Raw genomic sequence first — 16,098 nt, 5'->3', positions numbered from 1 at the left:
GATAAGACTCAAATTTCGACAAACCTTTTGCCACATGAAATGACGTGCCAGTTTGAAATAGTAAGTTTATTCAACGATGTTGTGTGAAATCGAAACAACCAACTACTTGTCTGGAACATATTTACAAAAAAAACTTGCTCGAAACCTAATTAATGGATTGTACAATTGATAGATCCTACGAAACAAAATTTAATTTAAAGAGGTATGAATTAAGTAAAATATACCACATACAAGAAAAGAAGTCATCAATATCATATCTTCGTCGAATATAAGTAATGCTTGAAATACCGAGCAATATTATATCACAATTAGAAAATATGACTGAAAAGCTTCGATATATCACTTATGATTTCAATTGAGCCTAGTTTTGTAAAAACGCAAGAATCATACTGATAAAAGTGAAAAAAATACTGCCACACATTCTACTTCGGTTGAGTCAGAGTAATTACGGATAATTGTGTTTTCATTTGTTTTCTCTTTCTAGAAAAGGCCAAACCATTCTCATTTGCTCTTAATTACGAAAACAGCAAAATAAGATATTGGAACTTCATTACTTCAAATTAGTTCTGGTCACATACTCCGCTTTCAAGGTATATAATGGCGAAGTACGACCCAATCAAGCTCCTGTTACAAACTTGATGTTGGACGAACATACCGTTATTAAACCCTCACAATCTCTAATTTTCTCCGGACACATACTTTGAAGTAGTCTAATAACTGCTAATCGGCAGTAAAAGGACTTTATCGTTTGGTAACAATGTGCCGGAGAGAAGAGCAAGAAGCACAAAGTAGCTTCACGCAATGGGAAAACATTACATAAAACCCATTTTCTCGGTAATTCAAAATCCATTCCAATTGTTCCGAATTTCTTATATGCCTCTCGTATACAGACAATGGGTGGTCGCCATTCTCTTCACAAAACCCACACAATGATACCACAAAATGATAATTTTGAATTACTATGATACCGTGTTGCCACGCCCACTAAATTCAAGGGCATCTAGTATGGCGTCGAATGAACCAATGAACTTCCGTTGGATGAACCAATAGGAACAAAAATAAATAGGAAACGAGGAAGCGTTCAGTTAAACATGAACCACCGATCAGTATACGTCGCGAAATCGTAGTGATAGATCTTTTCCCCATTTAAAATACCCAATATTTGCTAAGAAGGTGTATCAAGTTTATAACTACAACGAAGGAGAAAATTTGATCAGTTCTATTTATTGAATGTACGTCGAAAACGAGTATACAAAGTGTGCAGTTTTGTTTTGTTTTCGTTTTTGAATCCTGACTTTCAAAAAATAATCAATGGACAATTGACCAATCAACTTGTTAAATGTGTTCATCCAATTGGTATTAACAGTGTGAACTAAAATTTGCTCAAGAAAAGAAGCATCTGACAATAGGAATTGAAAAGTGCGAAAATATAATGAGTGGTGAGCAGCAACCGCAGAGCAATTCAGTTAATTCGCCTCACATGACCCCAACCGATGTTTCGGGCCATCTAGCGGGCAATGATCTTAGCATGGATGCCGTCGGGCCAGGATCGGACGTACTATGCCGAAATACCAAAACCAGCAGCAATGCCAATTCTTTTCGAATCGAGGCACTACTGGCAAGTAGAGAACAGGATCCGCCACCTACTTCTTGCAGTAACGGCGAATTATCGCCTAAAATGAAGGTGATGAATAACAACGGAGATCTTAATGGGGATGGAATAAATGCGAATGAGGATCGTAACTCCAGGTAACTCAAATAGACCTAGAAATTGCATGCGCAATATTAAACGCAATTTTTAGGTTCATTATCTTAGCATTATTGTTTCACCCATAACGAAAGACAATTTAACATTACATCAGTCATCACCAGTACAAAACATCAGTTATTGATAATGATTGTTTGCCCAATTGTAAATTAGATACATAAAAATGTGTTCGTCTTATTGATTTTTAAAAACTGAAAAAGTATTCTCGTAACAATGTTACAACATGTTTTGTTTGATAGTCAACCATAACTTATTCCTCAATACTTCTTTAGCAAAAAAAAAATATGGATTGGACGAAAGCAATCGGGTAACAAACAAAGTATTCAACAATTAGAGGACAAAATGGAAAGACTGACAATAATGAGAGACACTTAATTGGAGCCACACGGTGACTTGCAGAAACATTTGTTATTTTCGTCGGTAATATGGTTATTGTTTCAGAGCGCAGCCGTAGGTAAAGCCTTAATGAACGCTGATTGATAGTCTGGTCGAGGTAGTTCTAGGACAAAAATACTATATCTATTAAGGGATGAAATTATGTTCTTAGTCTCATACAGATAAATATTGCAACGGAGTGTAGAACAAACTGAAAAACATCTTTTCTCGAAAAAGAATGGATCTTTAATTCTTCATCGACAAAAGGCACCTGAAGAAGTGAAAGAGAATGTGTCTCCTATTCTAACCGCATTTCCGCTGTATAGAATTAGGAAGTAGAATATTAAATAAAAACATTGCTTTGAAAATTATCAATCTCGAAGGATGAAAATGTAAGACTTTTCGGTTCAAAGCTTCTGAATGGGGTACCAAATCTTTCAAACGTAAAGTTCAAATCCAAAATACCTTCTCTGAAATACTTAAGAATACTGTATTAAGGTGTCCAACTGTTTCATTAATACGATCAAGATAATCGCGATTTTGACCTGCATTAGATACTTCTTCCACTAGGATGGACGAAAAAATAAAAAAATAAAATAAAAAATGTATCAATTAGCTTAGGATGCCACTGCAAAACCAATGTATTCGACAGGTCAAACGATATGCCAATCACAAATTGGTTTGTATCTTCTTCACAAATACAGTGGGCTAATTTACTATCTTCCCGCCGTGGTCATAGTTGATTAACAAAATCATGTGTTTTGATTTGTCCAATAAGTTGAGCGTTTATATATTTTTATCACATCAAACCTGTACTTATCAGTAAATATTCACCCGACTGGTACATCTAGACAAGGATGGTGATATTCTCCTTATCGCTCCCCTGCTACAAACCATGTCGATGTTATTTCCAGGTGCTGATTACCACCCCATATCGCTGAGATTAATCATTGCTGGGCGACAGTGGCATTCACTTACACGGCAATTCCAAATTAATTTCCTTACCACTGATTACGGCGCACACGTCAATCAGCTTCGTGGTGGCATTTCTGTTGATTGCCTTATTATAAACATACCGATAGTCCGCAGTGAGAGCCTTGTCAAGCTAATTAAATTATTCGATCGATATAGACACTAATTGATCGATTCGACGGCTCAATATGTGGCGCTGTCCACAGTGTTTTGTTTTTAGAAGTGTCGATTACTTCGGGCGAACATCAATAATATGTGTTAGTTATTGTTGAATAATTTATTTATTGTTGGCTAACATAAGTTCTAGCTGCAAACAAATTATCGAAAAAACAAATTCCTTTTACAAAGAGTTTGTTTTAATCTCTACAATTTCTTGACGCGATATTATAAAACTATAGACTATAAAGGAGACATTTATGTTTTACTGTTCCGCTGTTCTGAATATTATATCTTGGCATCATCTCGTGGCTAGTTTTAGCGTTTGATAATTTTATGTTTTTATTTTTTCGAATAGCCTACTTCTGACAAATCAGCCTGAGAATTTGGGATTCTGAAACGTTAGTCTATGCCGTTTTAGTCATTGATCGATTTATGCAAAAATAGCGAACTGAAATTGTAGCGCTCTACATTAAAAATAATCGTTCAACTGCGAAAACTGTGCTTGTTGTTGTTGTTGCCGAATTCCTTCTGACTTCTTTCTTTGGGGCTATTTGAAGAGTAAGGTGTATGCCAGCCAACCGAAAACCATTGAAGAACTGAAAGCTAACATCAAAACAGGGCTTGTTTGTCTAATGGAGGAGGTTATTTGAACGGTATTGTATTCTAAGTAAATTATCAATAAACGGCATTCTATACCCTAAATAAATCACTTTCATTTGTCAAAATCGACTGAAAAATGGCGGAGTTATTTAAATATCTCCTGTCGTGATTACGTTTCCTGTAGTAATCTAGTTCAAGCGTTAAGCATTTCATATAAAACCAGCCTATACAATCTTTGCATAAATGGAAATTTCGTTGACGCATCAGAAGTTTTACTTTAAAAGTTGATGTTGAGGGGTTTGCAAAGTTTTCGGCCTGACAAAGATATAAAATATTTGTTTTGATATTTTTTTTCAACATAGTAACCTTGTAACTTAAACACTTCTTCCTGCGATGCTCGCATCTATATAATCCGTTAAAATAGTACTCGGCAAGGTAGTACTTTTTCTCTTCAAAATAATTGTTCACGAAGGCGATTACATCTTCATTTGACGAAAATCTCGCTCCTTCGAGCGCAATTTTTAGATGAGGGAACAAAGAGAATTTGCTTGGGGCAAGATCTGTTGTTTAAGGATGATAAAACGGTCACCATGGGCAACAGCATTTGGTGATATTTTACGATATTTTCGCCGTAATCGTAGCTGGTTCTGGTCATGTTTAAATTTCTTTGGCCTTCTACCGTTGATAAGAGATTCTTCTTCATATCCGGCAATTAAAGCCATCGAGCGGTCTGCAACGGAGACAATATTAATCTTTGTTGCTTACTGCAACGTTTTGTTTTTATGGTCAGGATTGTCTGAATTTTCACAATAGTCAATGATTGTACAGAGTCCTCATATACAGAACGCATCTCTTATTTGATTTGAGTGCCTTTCAAATGACATCTCGATACTCGATTTTATCTATTTTTTACAAAAACCCTGACATAAAGTAATTCAAATGAAATAAAAATGCTCCTTCAAAGTGGTAGAAATTTTGTTGAGTAACTGTAAGAAGATTCACACGTAAGTTCTGTAACTTTTGTAGACTAATCATTCTTTGAAGTAGCCTTCAACACATTCTTTGTTTCGGCTTCTATCGCCACTGTCGACTGTTGGCTGTTGAGTTTAGCAAATAGCAAGAAGTCACAAGGTGCTAAGTCAGGTGAAACGATCTGAGTCCAGTTTGCATCGAATGGATAACGAATCTATTACGAAAATGTGATACAAAAACTTCCTCTTGATGGAAGAACTAACAATTGCTTCTTCACAAATACGCTCGTTTTGGCCGACAGCATTCCGCAAATGACGCATAACATTCACATAGTATTCTTTGTTAACAGTTTGTTAACAGTATTTATAAATTTACAGAGTACATTTAAATTAATTTTTTCACATCGAATTGTTATTTGGTTAGAATACAAGTCACAGTTCTGAAATGTTTATTTTGCGGATAAGCACAATTTTTTACTTAATGAAAAAAAAAACATTTCAAAATGTAATTTCTGTCAGTAACCTATGGAACTCGAGAACTAAACCTTTGTCTGCGTAATAGTTCTTTCTGTGCCATGTTTACAGAAATTGCGAACCACAAATTGTATAAATCAGAACGATTCATTTATTCCAAGCACCCCATCATGTCCTCTATCACTCAAAAACGAAGCCTCCGGTGCTCGAATGGCCGTTTTCGGCCGAGTCCCAACAAATCATTGTGCAATAAACGATACATGCGCAATGTGATTGTGTTCAATGCCTGATTGCAACGCCCTGGAAGTTAGTGGCAACTGAACCACCAGGACGGTTTTATGTACGTGCGTAGGCGTATATGTTCTGTTCTGTGGGGCCAATACGGATCGTAACGGCAGCACATAAGACGGTTGTTTTCAGCTCGTTCCCGGCCGTGTTGAAGAAGAAGATGCTACTCGTATTTTTTGTTCGCTCTACTGTCTATATTTCACTTGCCAATCAACAATTGTTCGTTCAGTCGCCAGCGCGACGAGTTCTCGCTACATACCCCCTGGTATGACCACGATTGAATTGGGGGGAATGTCGTGTATGCATCGATGGTAATTGGATCAATATATGCTTTCCACCGAAGGGGAAGCCTAAACCCTCGTTGAGTGTGTAAGACGCCATTGGCTAAACACCAATCTGAGCTCGAGATTTCGTTAATGTGTTTCGCTTTAAAATGTCTTCTATATATCATTCCATCAATGTGTGCTGAAAGCAAACAAACGAAACGATTTGTTTGCTAATCGCTGGGATGAGCTTAGGCGAGAGCCACGAAACACTTTGAACGCAAATTTCCATCTTGAATTTAGACAAATCAGTATCTTGTCGCAAACTCAATCTTGAGGGTGGTATTTGTTTTGAAATGTATCACAAATATGGTGCCCTGTATAAAACAGTAAAACTGATCTATGAAAGTATGTTTTGATATAGCTAATTATGGAATCTCCAGACATGCTATGCGCATATATACTTGCCCGAGAAAAGCTAGGCTAATTGTTTGTCGTAACAATTGGGAATGGTTTTGGAGTTCTCAGTAGAAGTTGAAAGGTCCAAGAATATACATGTTAAGATAGTTGAAGAGTCATTGGACTACCTTTTAAAAGAATGGTTTTTAGAAACACTAATAAACATTGTTAAGCATAGTGTGTAAATTGGTGAGTTGTTCTAAGTTTTCCATAGTATTGATGCCCTACGATAAACAATGTTAGTTAGCCCAGACGAAAGTTAGTAGATCAATAATCATAGTATCCCCCGGAAAGAAAATAGGAAGAACACCCTTACATTTTCATTTTTATCGAGTCTATGTGGCACACATCAAATACCCCAATATGCAATGCCTTGGAAAAAAAGGTTCCACGATAGCGAGTTCACACGCGACCAAACCAAATGATAAAAACGAAACATTTGTTATCGATATGCGTTATCCGGTTGCTACTACCAGCTCATGGTAGATGATGGGCCGTGTAATGTTGTGTGTTATCTACTCTAATTGTGTCACCGATTGCGATGTCCAGATTTTATGATCAACCGCCGTTATTGGAACTGATTGGTGTATCAATGGAAGCTACAACGAATAGGAATGGCAAAAGAAAAAACAAGTTAATTTGTTTGCTTCAGAAAATAAGTTTTGATGCATACATAATCTAGAATGACTAAAGCGCTGCAAAATGACTGAAACGAACGGTTCTTAGCCTATCTAGTCGGTTCTTCCACGAGTGATCAATTTGGACTTACTATTATTTTTTAGTCTTTATTCAAGTTACCAACAAAAATGATTAAACGGTACACATCTTTGCGTACCGATTATACGATTATCTTTTTCATTAACGATTATACGACATCCATTTGCATGAATAGAGTACTAGCCAGAAAACGGCAGTTTAAAACGACAGAAAACTTTATTTAAAAAGGTTTATTTATTTTGCCTATACGTACTATGTACTCGTGCGTTGTTCAATAAATCTAACATTAGTCTGTATTACAGGTCCGAGTCTACCTTTTCGTCAGACTCATGTTCGTCAATCAACCCTGGCAGTGTGGAGCAGCAAGACATGGATGATTGCGTGATGAGCCAAATGACAAAATCTTCCTCCCCCAGCCAGCATGATTATCTGCCGTTCTATAATCTTTGCCCTTCACAAGTAATCTTCACGTCGAACGCGACCACTTTCGACACCCATCCGGCCGTTTGTAACAAGAGCATACCGGTAGGTTGGCAGGCAATCCGCAGATCCACTGCTCAACAAATCTGAACGTAGGATGTTGGAAATTGTAGGATTATTTATGCTAATGCGTATGAATCACACACGTGAAAATTATGCTAATCCAGGCGAACATGTGTAGTGAAAACGGCAAGAAAAATGGAAAAGAAAGAGCGCTATAAACTTCAAGATGCCCTCTGGTTTTGCAGGTCGACCCCGGGAATCGGTTCCACTTCATGCAGCTACCTCAGCTAGAGCTTCTCAGGCACCACAACATCTATTATCCCCGAATCACGGAACTTACAGGTACGATAAGCCGAGAGTTCGGCATACTTTCTTCGTCGTTATCCATATTTGGGCAGTGTACCAATAACATTTACATGCAAATGCTCCATTGTACGCAACGTTTCGGTGCCTTTTGGCATCTGATTTGTTCATTTCCGTTACGTGAAGATTAGGAATTAAAGGCTGAAGCAAGTAACACTCATATCGTTCTCCTTTTTCCCGATGCCTATCATGCTTTTTTTAAGTACAGAATACTACAACAATACAGAAAGAACTCACTCTAATAGTTTTTGCAAAACACGCAATCGGCGGAGCAACTTTTGTACGAACTTCTGTACACATTTTCTGTATTTTCGTTGAATTTTAGTTCCTAGAAAGTGGAAACTTCTGTTATTCTTTGTAATCTTTTCATTTACATCGGAACATTGTCATTAGGCATTTTTACAGTATGTGTTTTCCATCATGTTTACGACAAGCCGTATGTCCCCGATCGGAAGATGAACCTCTTCACTTACACGGCTAAGACCCATTCTATTGTTTGTTTGACACATGCAGCCTTAAATAGAACCCCTACCGAATCCATTAACTGTAATGCAATCAGTAACGTTTGTAGCAAAGTGTCGGTTTGATATAAATTTTTTTCCCCGTTTGCGGAGCCAGTTCGGACTGCAACCCATCCCTCCAGTCGCTTGTTCGACGGTTGCCGGAGTTTGAATGATTGATTTCTGTGGCGAGCGCCCTGCTTGGGGGGGTGGCGGGGAAAGAAATCGAGTTATCTCCAAATTTGTTAGCATGATTCCAAACAACCCGCCTACGCAAACAGCACACCAGACTTCTAGAATTGATATTCGTAGTGACACCGATTTCAGCAACGTGGCACTGGGCAAAACGTGCGAAAACGGATTGTCGGATTGTCGGTCGGGGTTTTCAAGGAGCAAGAAGGAAACCACAGCGGCTGATGGCGCCCACAATCAAACTGTGTTGGGTTGGTGCGAACCGTTTTTATTTCTCCCCATCTCTCCCTCGTGGCCATTGTTTTTTGGGCGTCTGTTTGGAGCTTCCTAGTCTGGGGGGATTCGTTGTCACTCGAACGTCACGTAATGTTGTGATTGCAAATTCGATGCTTCTTCATTGATATGCTCTCCGAGTCCTTCCCCGAGTGTTCCCGACGACAAGTGAACTGTTCGTCGGATTGTTTGATATAAAATATAATATGATGCCGATCAGGACCATAATATTTAATATTTCTGTTAAGTTCTGGTACTAGCAGACTTGCGGGCACTTTTGACTAACTTTACCGGTAGCTTTTAAATTGCGATAAAAACATTTCGCCGTCGTACTCGAACTATGCACCACGCTGTTCCGCGCACGTGTAGGCACATCTGCGAATAAAACAGTCGTTGTGCAATGGAAATACTTCACTGCACACGTCCACATATAACAACCACATGTTTATATCGCTCTCCGGGCGCTCTCTGTAATTCATACTAATTGATTCAAATTAATCTCACCATGCAAACGGAACAGGCATTTCGAATCAGGCGCCGATAGAACTAAAACGGAAACTTTAACACTATTTCGTTGTGCGGCACCCCTAGGCGAGCTGTCCGCATCGCGCAGGGGGTGACAGTTTGCGTGAAAATCCGCACCAAGTGGATTATCGTGCCGATCCCAAACAAACACCCTCTCTAATCAGCTCGCCCCTCGCAGGGATTGACCATACGGTGCCGTGATCCTTGTGGTGGTTCGCCGTCGAAAGCCGCACTACCATGTACTGTATGGTAATTCCTTCCGGTCTCCCTCCCGCCGACCGAACTGAAGCGAAGGGGAGAGCGAAGTTCGTGAAACAGGGGAAAATCCCGGCGTCCCGCGGCGAACAACTGAGCAAATGTGGTGGAAAACCTGTCGTCAAGCCGCTACGCTTCCTTTCGCTCCAGCCACCAGCAATCAGGCAGCTTAAACGACCACTCGTTCTTTTATGATTAGCCATTTAGCTTCGCTGGCACTCTGGCGGGCAGGCGTCGGCTGAACCGACGATTGATAAGTTATGCGAAGGCAACAGGAAGCATTACTAGGGTGCTCGTTAAGTTTTGACGTTCGATACCATAGAGCGCTGCTACAAGCCTAATTTATTTTTTGTCATATTGGTACACTCTTCAAATGAACGTATGTGAAGTTTCATTTAAATCGGTCACCTAATTTGTTTTTTACAAGCCATTTAGTATCGACGTGTCACAGTATTTTTTAGAATGGTAAAAATCAGATACCGTGCAGTGATTTAATTTTTATTTTTGGAAGGTTTAAAAGCAAAGGAAATTTATGAACGAATGTTGAAAGTGTATAAGGACTCTTCGTCTTCAATTAGGTGGTTAAAAGAGGGGATTCTGAGCTTAAACATGGTCGTAGTAGCCTTTAAGACGATCCATGTCAGAAACGTGTCAAAAAACAGACACAACACATGAAATCGTAAAACAATACAGGAAATCGTTTTCGAAAATCGTCCAGTCACTGATAGAAATTAAGTACAAGACCTAGCCAACTCATTGAGCAGTATATCCAATATTTTGACTGAAGTTTTGGGTTCCTGAAAGCTGTTTATAAAATGGATGCTGCATTCGCTAAAAACGCATTCGAATGCATCTTTCTTGACAACATTTAAACCGTTTTCGATAGAATTAAGTGGATTTTGTGCATTGAATCATCACTAGGGATGAGACTTAGGTATATCATCATGATCCTGAATCAAAACAAGAGTCTAAGGAGTGGTTTGAACCTTTGTCTTCGGTTCCGAAACGAGTTCGTCCAGAAATTGCTTAAAAAGATGTTAGCATCAGTTTTTTGGGATGCGAATGGAATTTTGCTAGCTAATTACTTGCAAATTGATAAAACAATAAATTTTTATTAATGTTGTAACATTTTAGACCAACTGAAAGCGAAAATTCATTAAAAAAGATTCGGTTTTCAGAAGAAAAACAACCTCTTTCATCAGGGCAATGCACCGTGTCATAAGAGCAATTTGAAAATGGCAAAAATCCATGAATTTAAGTTCGAATTGTTAGAGTATCCACTATATTCACCAGATTTGGTCCCTAGTGACTTCCATCTGTTAAAAAAAAAAAAACATGCGTGAAAAGCGTTTTTCTTCAAATGATGACGTCATAACAGTTGTAAAAATTATTTTGACATGTCGATACTAAATGGCTTGTAAAAAAAAACTAAGTGACCGATTGAAATGAAACTTCACATACGTGAAGATAACTTCATAAATGAATTTGAAGAGTGTACCAATATCACAACAAAAATCAGGCTCGTAACAGTGCCTTATGGTATCGAACATCAAAACACCCTAGTATATTTGCTCCTTGCCCAAACACAAATTCTGATTCTTAATAAGAATTCTAATAATTCTAACAGCTCAACAAGCAAAAATATTGTCAAAAGTATGAACAAATTTGAAGTGTAATCCACAAAAGCTAGCGAGTCCCGATGTTCAACGCAATCACACCCAACATGTCTAACGTTGAGCGATTTCGAAGTCCTCTACGGTGGTCATGACAGAACTGGAAACTTATCGTTCAACACAGATTTGCAAGCCCAAAGACCCTTCTAATTGTACCTTCTATGCGCACAGAGGGACGAAGCCTCGCCGCCAGGACCAGGACCACAGGAGACGCACCCGTAAGGCCACGGGCTGTGCCAGGGGTCCAAAGTAAATACTTTCGGTTTCAATAATTTGATTGCAGTTAACTAGGGTCACTAATCTTCCCGTTCTGCCGAATGGGCCGAATGGGGTGTCGGGTGGTGCCGTGCGCGGCCGTGCGATCAAACTCGTCACCGTTGATTACACAAACAACCGAGCCTCACGCACTCGCGCTCCCTCGGCCATTATCGGTGCGCGAGAGCGGAGGCCGGAAAGTGGTATCAGCGTGGCGTTTGACGCCCTTCCTATTACGGGGACGATAGCAATCAAATTAAACAAATTAACTTTGTACAATGACATCTGTTCTATTTACTTTGCTCGCTGATAGCGCTCCGTGCGCTGTACTTGCGCATCCGCAATCCGCTGTCTCGTTCGCGCCAGTCTAATTCTCACTTCGGGCTCTGCACCGCTTAACGCCGTGCCATCTTCGGTTCGGTGTGTGATTTATGTCGTTTTTCTCATCCGGACCATGGTGTACGGGGGGGAGGGGTTCCGGGGCCGGCCACTCTGCGGCTCATCGGTTGCCATGCTTCCATCTGCCATCAAATGCCACCACCTAGCCCTGTCGCTGCCCTTTCCGTTCCGTCTGGCGACGGCAAGTTCAAAAATTGCTCGCATATGTGCTAACAGACAAATTACTGATCATCTGATTAGGTACTAATTGAATTATATTCATGGGCTTCGTGCGCAGGGTGGCGAATGATGTTGCCATCATCGGCGAGGGCGGATTCGCTTCCCTTTGCCGTGCCCCTCTCTCACTCTCTCTCTCTCTCTCTCTCTCGCTTTCGTCCTTTTGCCTTACTGCAAATTATCTGAGCCAATTAACAGCGGGGGCTAAGTGTTTACAATCAATTTGATAATTTGATAAATAAAACGGTTCGGGAGCCAAAGTGTACCCACGGGAACAGGTAGACGAGGGTCTGCGCAGACAAGGGAGAGATGGGAGACGGTGCTGCGGTGTGCACGTAGGTTGCGCATTTTATGCGACGATGATGCACTCACTTTGTGTCAAGGGTTTGTTGCAAATCGAATCCGATGTTCTTCAGATGGAAGATATAGTTCGCCGTCGAGTCAACGATATTCATTCTTTTTATATGAATAAACCTTTGTTGTTGTTGGTTTCATATAATTCCTATACATAATATACTCATAAGTCATACATTTCATACAGGCAAAGCAATCATTCGTCATGGTTGGACTTTTGGAGGCAACCTTTTCGCAGTAATTTTTGTGAGACAAACATGGTTTAAGTTGTAGTTCTAAAACGAATACGATTGTATCAGATGACGTGGAATAGTTGCGTGTTAAAATATATATTTTGCAAGCATTGTCGAGACATAGTTTACTGCTTCTATTTGCTCAGTAACATGAAATTATTTGGCCTTCAAATGTCATTATTCAATTATACGTTATGAATTCATTCCATCCATCTTTTTCAGTATAGTATACAAAAAACTTAACTTAAAACGACGTTTTGCCGCTACAATGTTTAGCTTACAGTACTAGATTGAAACATGTACATTTGCTTACTCAAAGAAAGCAATCGATTGTCGTACTTTTTACTCACTGCACATATCTGCAAGATGAAAAGGACTGCATCCAAGGGCAATTGCGTTGAACTGCAGCACACAGACAACTTCCCGCATCGGCTTTTTATGAGTTCATGCGAAGCTGGATCCGGTTCCGGAATCGTTCATTCGGCGTACCCTTTCTAGGTGGGTGTGGCCAAGAGATTTCGATGGCGCAAACGCCGGAACCGGAACTTCCAACACCACGGTTGAACGGTTGATGTGTTGTTCCTCGGTTTATGTATTCTGTACCAGCTGCCGTTTCTTAATTACACTTTTGGGTGATGAAAATGATTGTAGTTTGGCGTGCAATCATGCCGCTTGATGCGTTTCGATTTCATTTGTGGTGCCCAAACAAAATGACGGAACAGTATTCACATATTCCTCTAGCAAAAGTAGATTACCACTCTTGCAAACAACTTATCAAACGTGAACATAAATTAACAATAAACTAAATGTATACTTAAATGCTGAACGCAAATTGTTCATACATTCAATTGAGTAGCATTTAAAAGAACCTAAAATCTGTATGTTGGAAAACTTTGTATCCATCAACGAAAATACGTGAAGCCGATTTACATTAAACACATGACTGACGCAAATGAAGATTTTGTATTTGGCCATTGTACTGCATGGCATTTTCAAGACTAGAACAGAACTACAGCAACGCTGGTAACAGTTAAACAAACAAATTTATGCTATAATGAAGCATTGCAAAAAACAAGAAATGTACCATAAGCCTGTTCTGCCCGGTCTGTTGCTGTTTATATTTATTTATCGAATCTTACTGAATTTTGATAGGCCAAAACTCGGTATACGGAAAGGCGCGACGGCCGCGGACCGCGTTCACTTCGCAGCAGCTGTTGGAGCTGGAAAAGCAGTTTAAAGTTAGCAAATATTTATCCAGACCGAAGCGTTACGAAGTGGCCAACAATCTACTCCTCTCTGAAACGCAGGTAAGCACTGGCTCGTTAAATTTGCATTCCACTAAACGCAGTAGTTGTCACCGCCTTTGGCCTTTTCAATATTTTCTACAAAGGTTAAAATTTGGTTTCAAAACCGTCGAATGAAGTGGAAGCGGTCGAGGAAGATTAACGAGTCAAAAAAATACAATACTAGCAACGCCAACAACGGAAGTGGCACGAACAGTAGCAGCAACAGCAGTACCACCAGCGGAAGTAGCAACGTGACTAACCAAAGCAATGGAAACAGTGGCTCAAGCAACGTTAATGCCAATGGTCAACAGAATGGGTCGCCCGGATCTTCATCCGCTCCGCTGCTGCTGGGGAGCGTAAACAAATCGATCGAATCCGATAACCGTCCCCAAAGTCGGTCCGGAAGCCGAGAGCGATGTGGCAGCACACCGAGTAAATTATCCTGCGCCCTGGATCATCCGAAGGATAAACGGGAGGGGGGCAGTGGTACCAAGCCACACGCGGCAGCTCTCTTTGTCAATCAACAGCTTCAACCGGTTACCGGAGCCGGTGGCTTGCCCAGTTCCGGAAGCGACATCGTTGGCGTCGGTCCGGGATTATTCGCGTGCGATGCATCGAATAGTTTAAGTTTTCGGCCTTACGTAACGTAAACGGGCATGAAAGGAGCAGCTTAAACCCTATTCATCTTTTAGGCGACGACGACAGCGGCCAAAGACTGTGAGAATGGTAGGTCACAAAAACCGATACTATCATGATATGAACTAACTTGTGGAAAGATAAATAAATACCAGTTCCTTGGTAAACTACGTTGACAACGGTCGTTTTGACCGCAAGAAATGTTTTGCTTGATCCGAAATTTTATACGAGATTGAAATATTTTGCAGTCGACGATGGGCAAGTCTAAATTATTTGATACCAGTTATCGTTTTCTGTTCTTTTCTTCATCATGTATCGTTCATTTCTACTGTACATTTCATTTCTACTTTGCTTAGAAGCATTTGATAATTTATTATAACTATACATTTAGGACAAAAATAAAACACAGAAAACCGTATGTAAAGATCATACAAGAAGGTTTATTGAAAAGATATAATAATTTCTTATCATTTATCTTAGATAAGGGGTTAAAGCATGTTAATGGCTGGCTGGCAAGTGCAAGGTAGGAAGTGATTGGATACATTTTTTGTTTCAAAATGTTGGTCGGATGATGGCCAGAATCAACGGGGAGCGTACAGAAACATGATCATCAACTGCAACTATTTGAAACCATTGCTATTGTTGGCATTGAATTCTCACGGAAAAGAACATTAAAGGAACAACAGTAAAGTTTGATGGTTGGAGAAAATAAGAAAAAAATAAACAAACAAACCCAAATTATTTTCACGGGCTGTAACACATGGGCTAAAAAGTCGCGGGCCCAAGGAGGAAAACGCGGTTTTCAATACAATTGCAATTCCAATTTTGTAGAAGGATTTATCTTTTGTCTCCAAATAGGCCTCAGTTTCCACAAAAACTTCATCATTCGAGCGAAATTTCTTACCGATGACCCTTTTTTTAGGTCTGTTCATAGCCAGTAGTCGCTGGGAGCCAAATTTGGCGAATACGGTGGATGTGGGTGCACTTCGAAGCTTAATTCATGTAATTTTGCCATTGTTTTGTTTGACCTGGGAAAAACACCAAACACTTTGACCAAACACTGCTCAGAATCATCAACACGTTCTTGTTTTTAGTCAACAGTGAGCAAACGCGGCAGTTACTTTGAACAGCATTTGCATTCTCATATATTCTCATTCTCATGCAATATAAAACCAACACGTTCTTTTGATATCTTTACAATATCAGCTAACTGACGCAGCTTTTCTTTTTGATCATTAAAAACTGTGTTTTTAATGTTTTCTGGTGTTACAAGCCTTTTTAAGGCATTGTTTAGCTTGAACGGTATTTTTCGCATCAAGAAGCAGTGTAACAACTGAACTATCTGAAAAGGCGATGAATGCAATAGGATTAGCGCTATTTATGAGTTAGGCCCGGAACTTTCAGCCCAT

General features: G+C 39.7%; 1 protein-coding gene across 1 annotated transcript; it reads left to right on the top strand.

The window, feature by feature from the left end:
- Positions 1–1,432: 1,432 nt before the first annotated feature.
- LOC128278942 (homeobox protein Hox-B5a-like) lies at positions 1,433–14,703 on the top strand. The gene is made up of 5 exons (XM_053017664.1): positions 1,433–1,749; positions 7,349–7,571; positions 7,775–7,871; positions 13,920–14,074; positions 14,158–14,703. The coding sequence occupies exons 1-5, from the start codon at positions 1,433–1,435 to the stop codon at positions 14,701–14,703; spliced, it is 1,338 nt and encodes a 445-aa protein (XP_052873624.1).
- The last annotated feature ends 1,395 nt before the right edge of the window (positions 14,704–16,098 follow it).

This window comes from Anopheles cruzii, chromosome 2 (assembly GCF_943734635.1).
Source record: "Anopheles cruzii chromosome 2, idAnoCruzAS_RS32_06, whole genome shotgun sequence".
NCBI classification, from domain to species: domain Eukaryota; kingdom Metazoa; phylum Arthropoda; class Insecta; order Diptera; family Culicidae; genus Anopheles; species Anopheles cruzii.
Note: the sequence above shows the minus strand (reverse complement) of the source record. Positions and strands in the feature narration are given on the sequence as shown.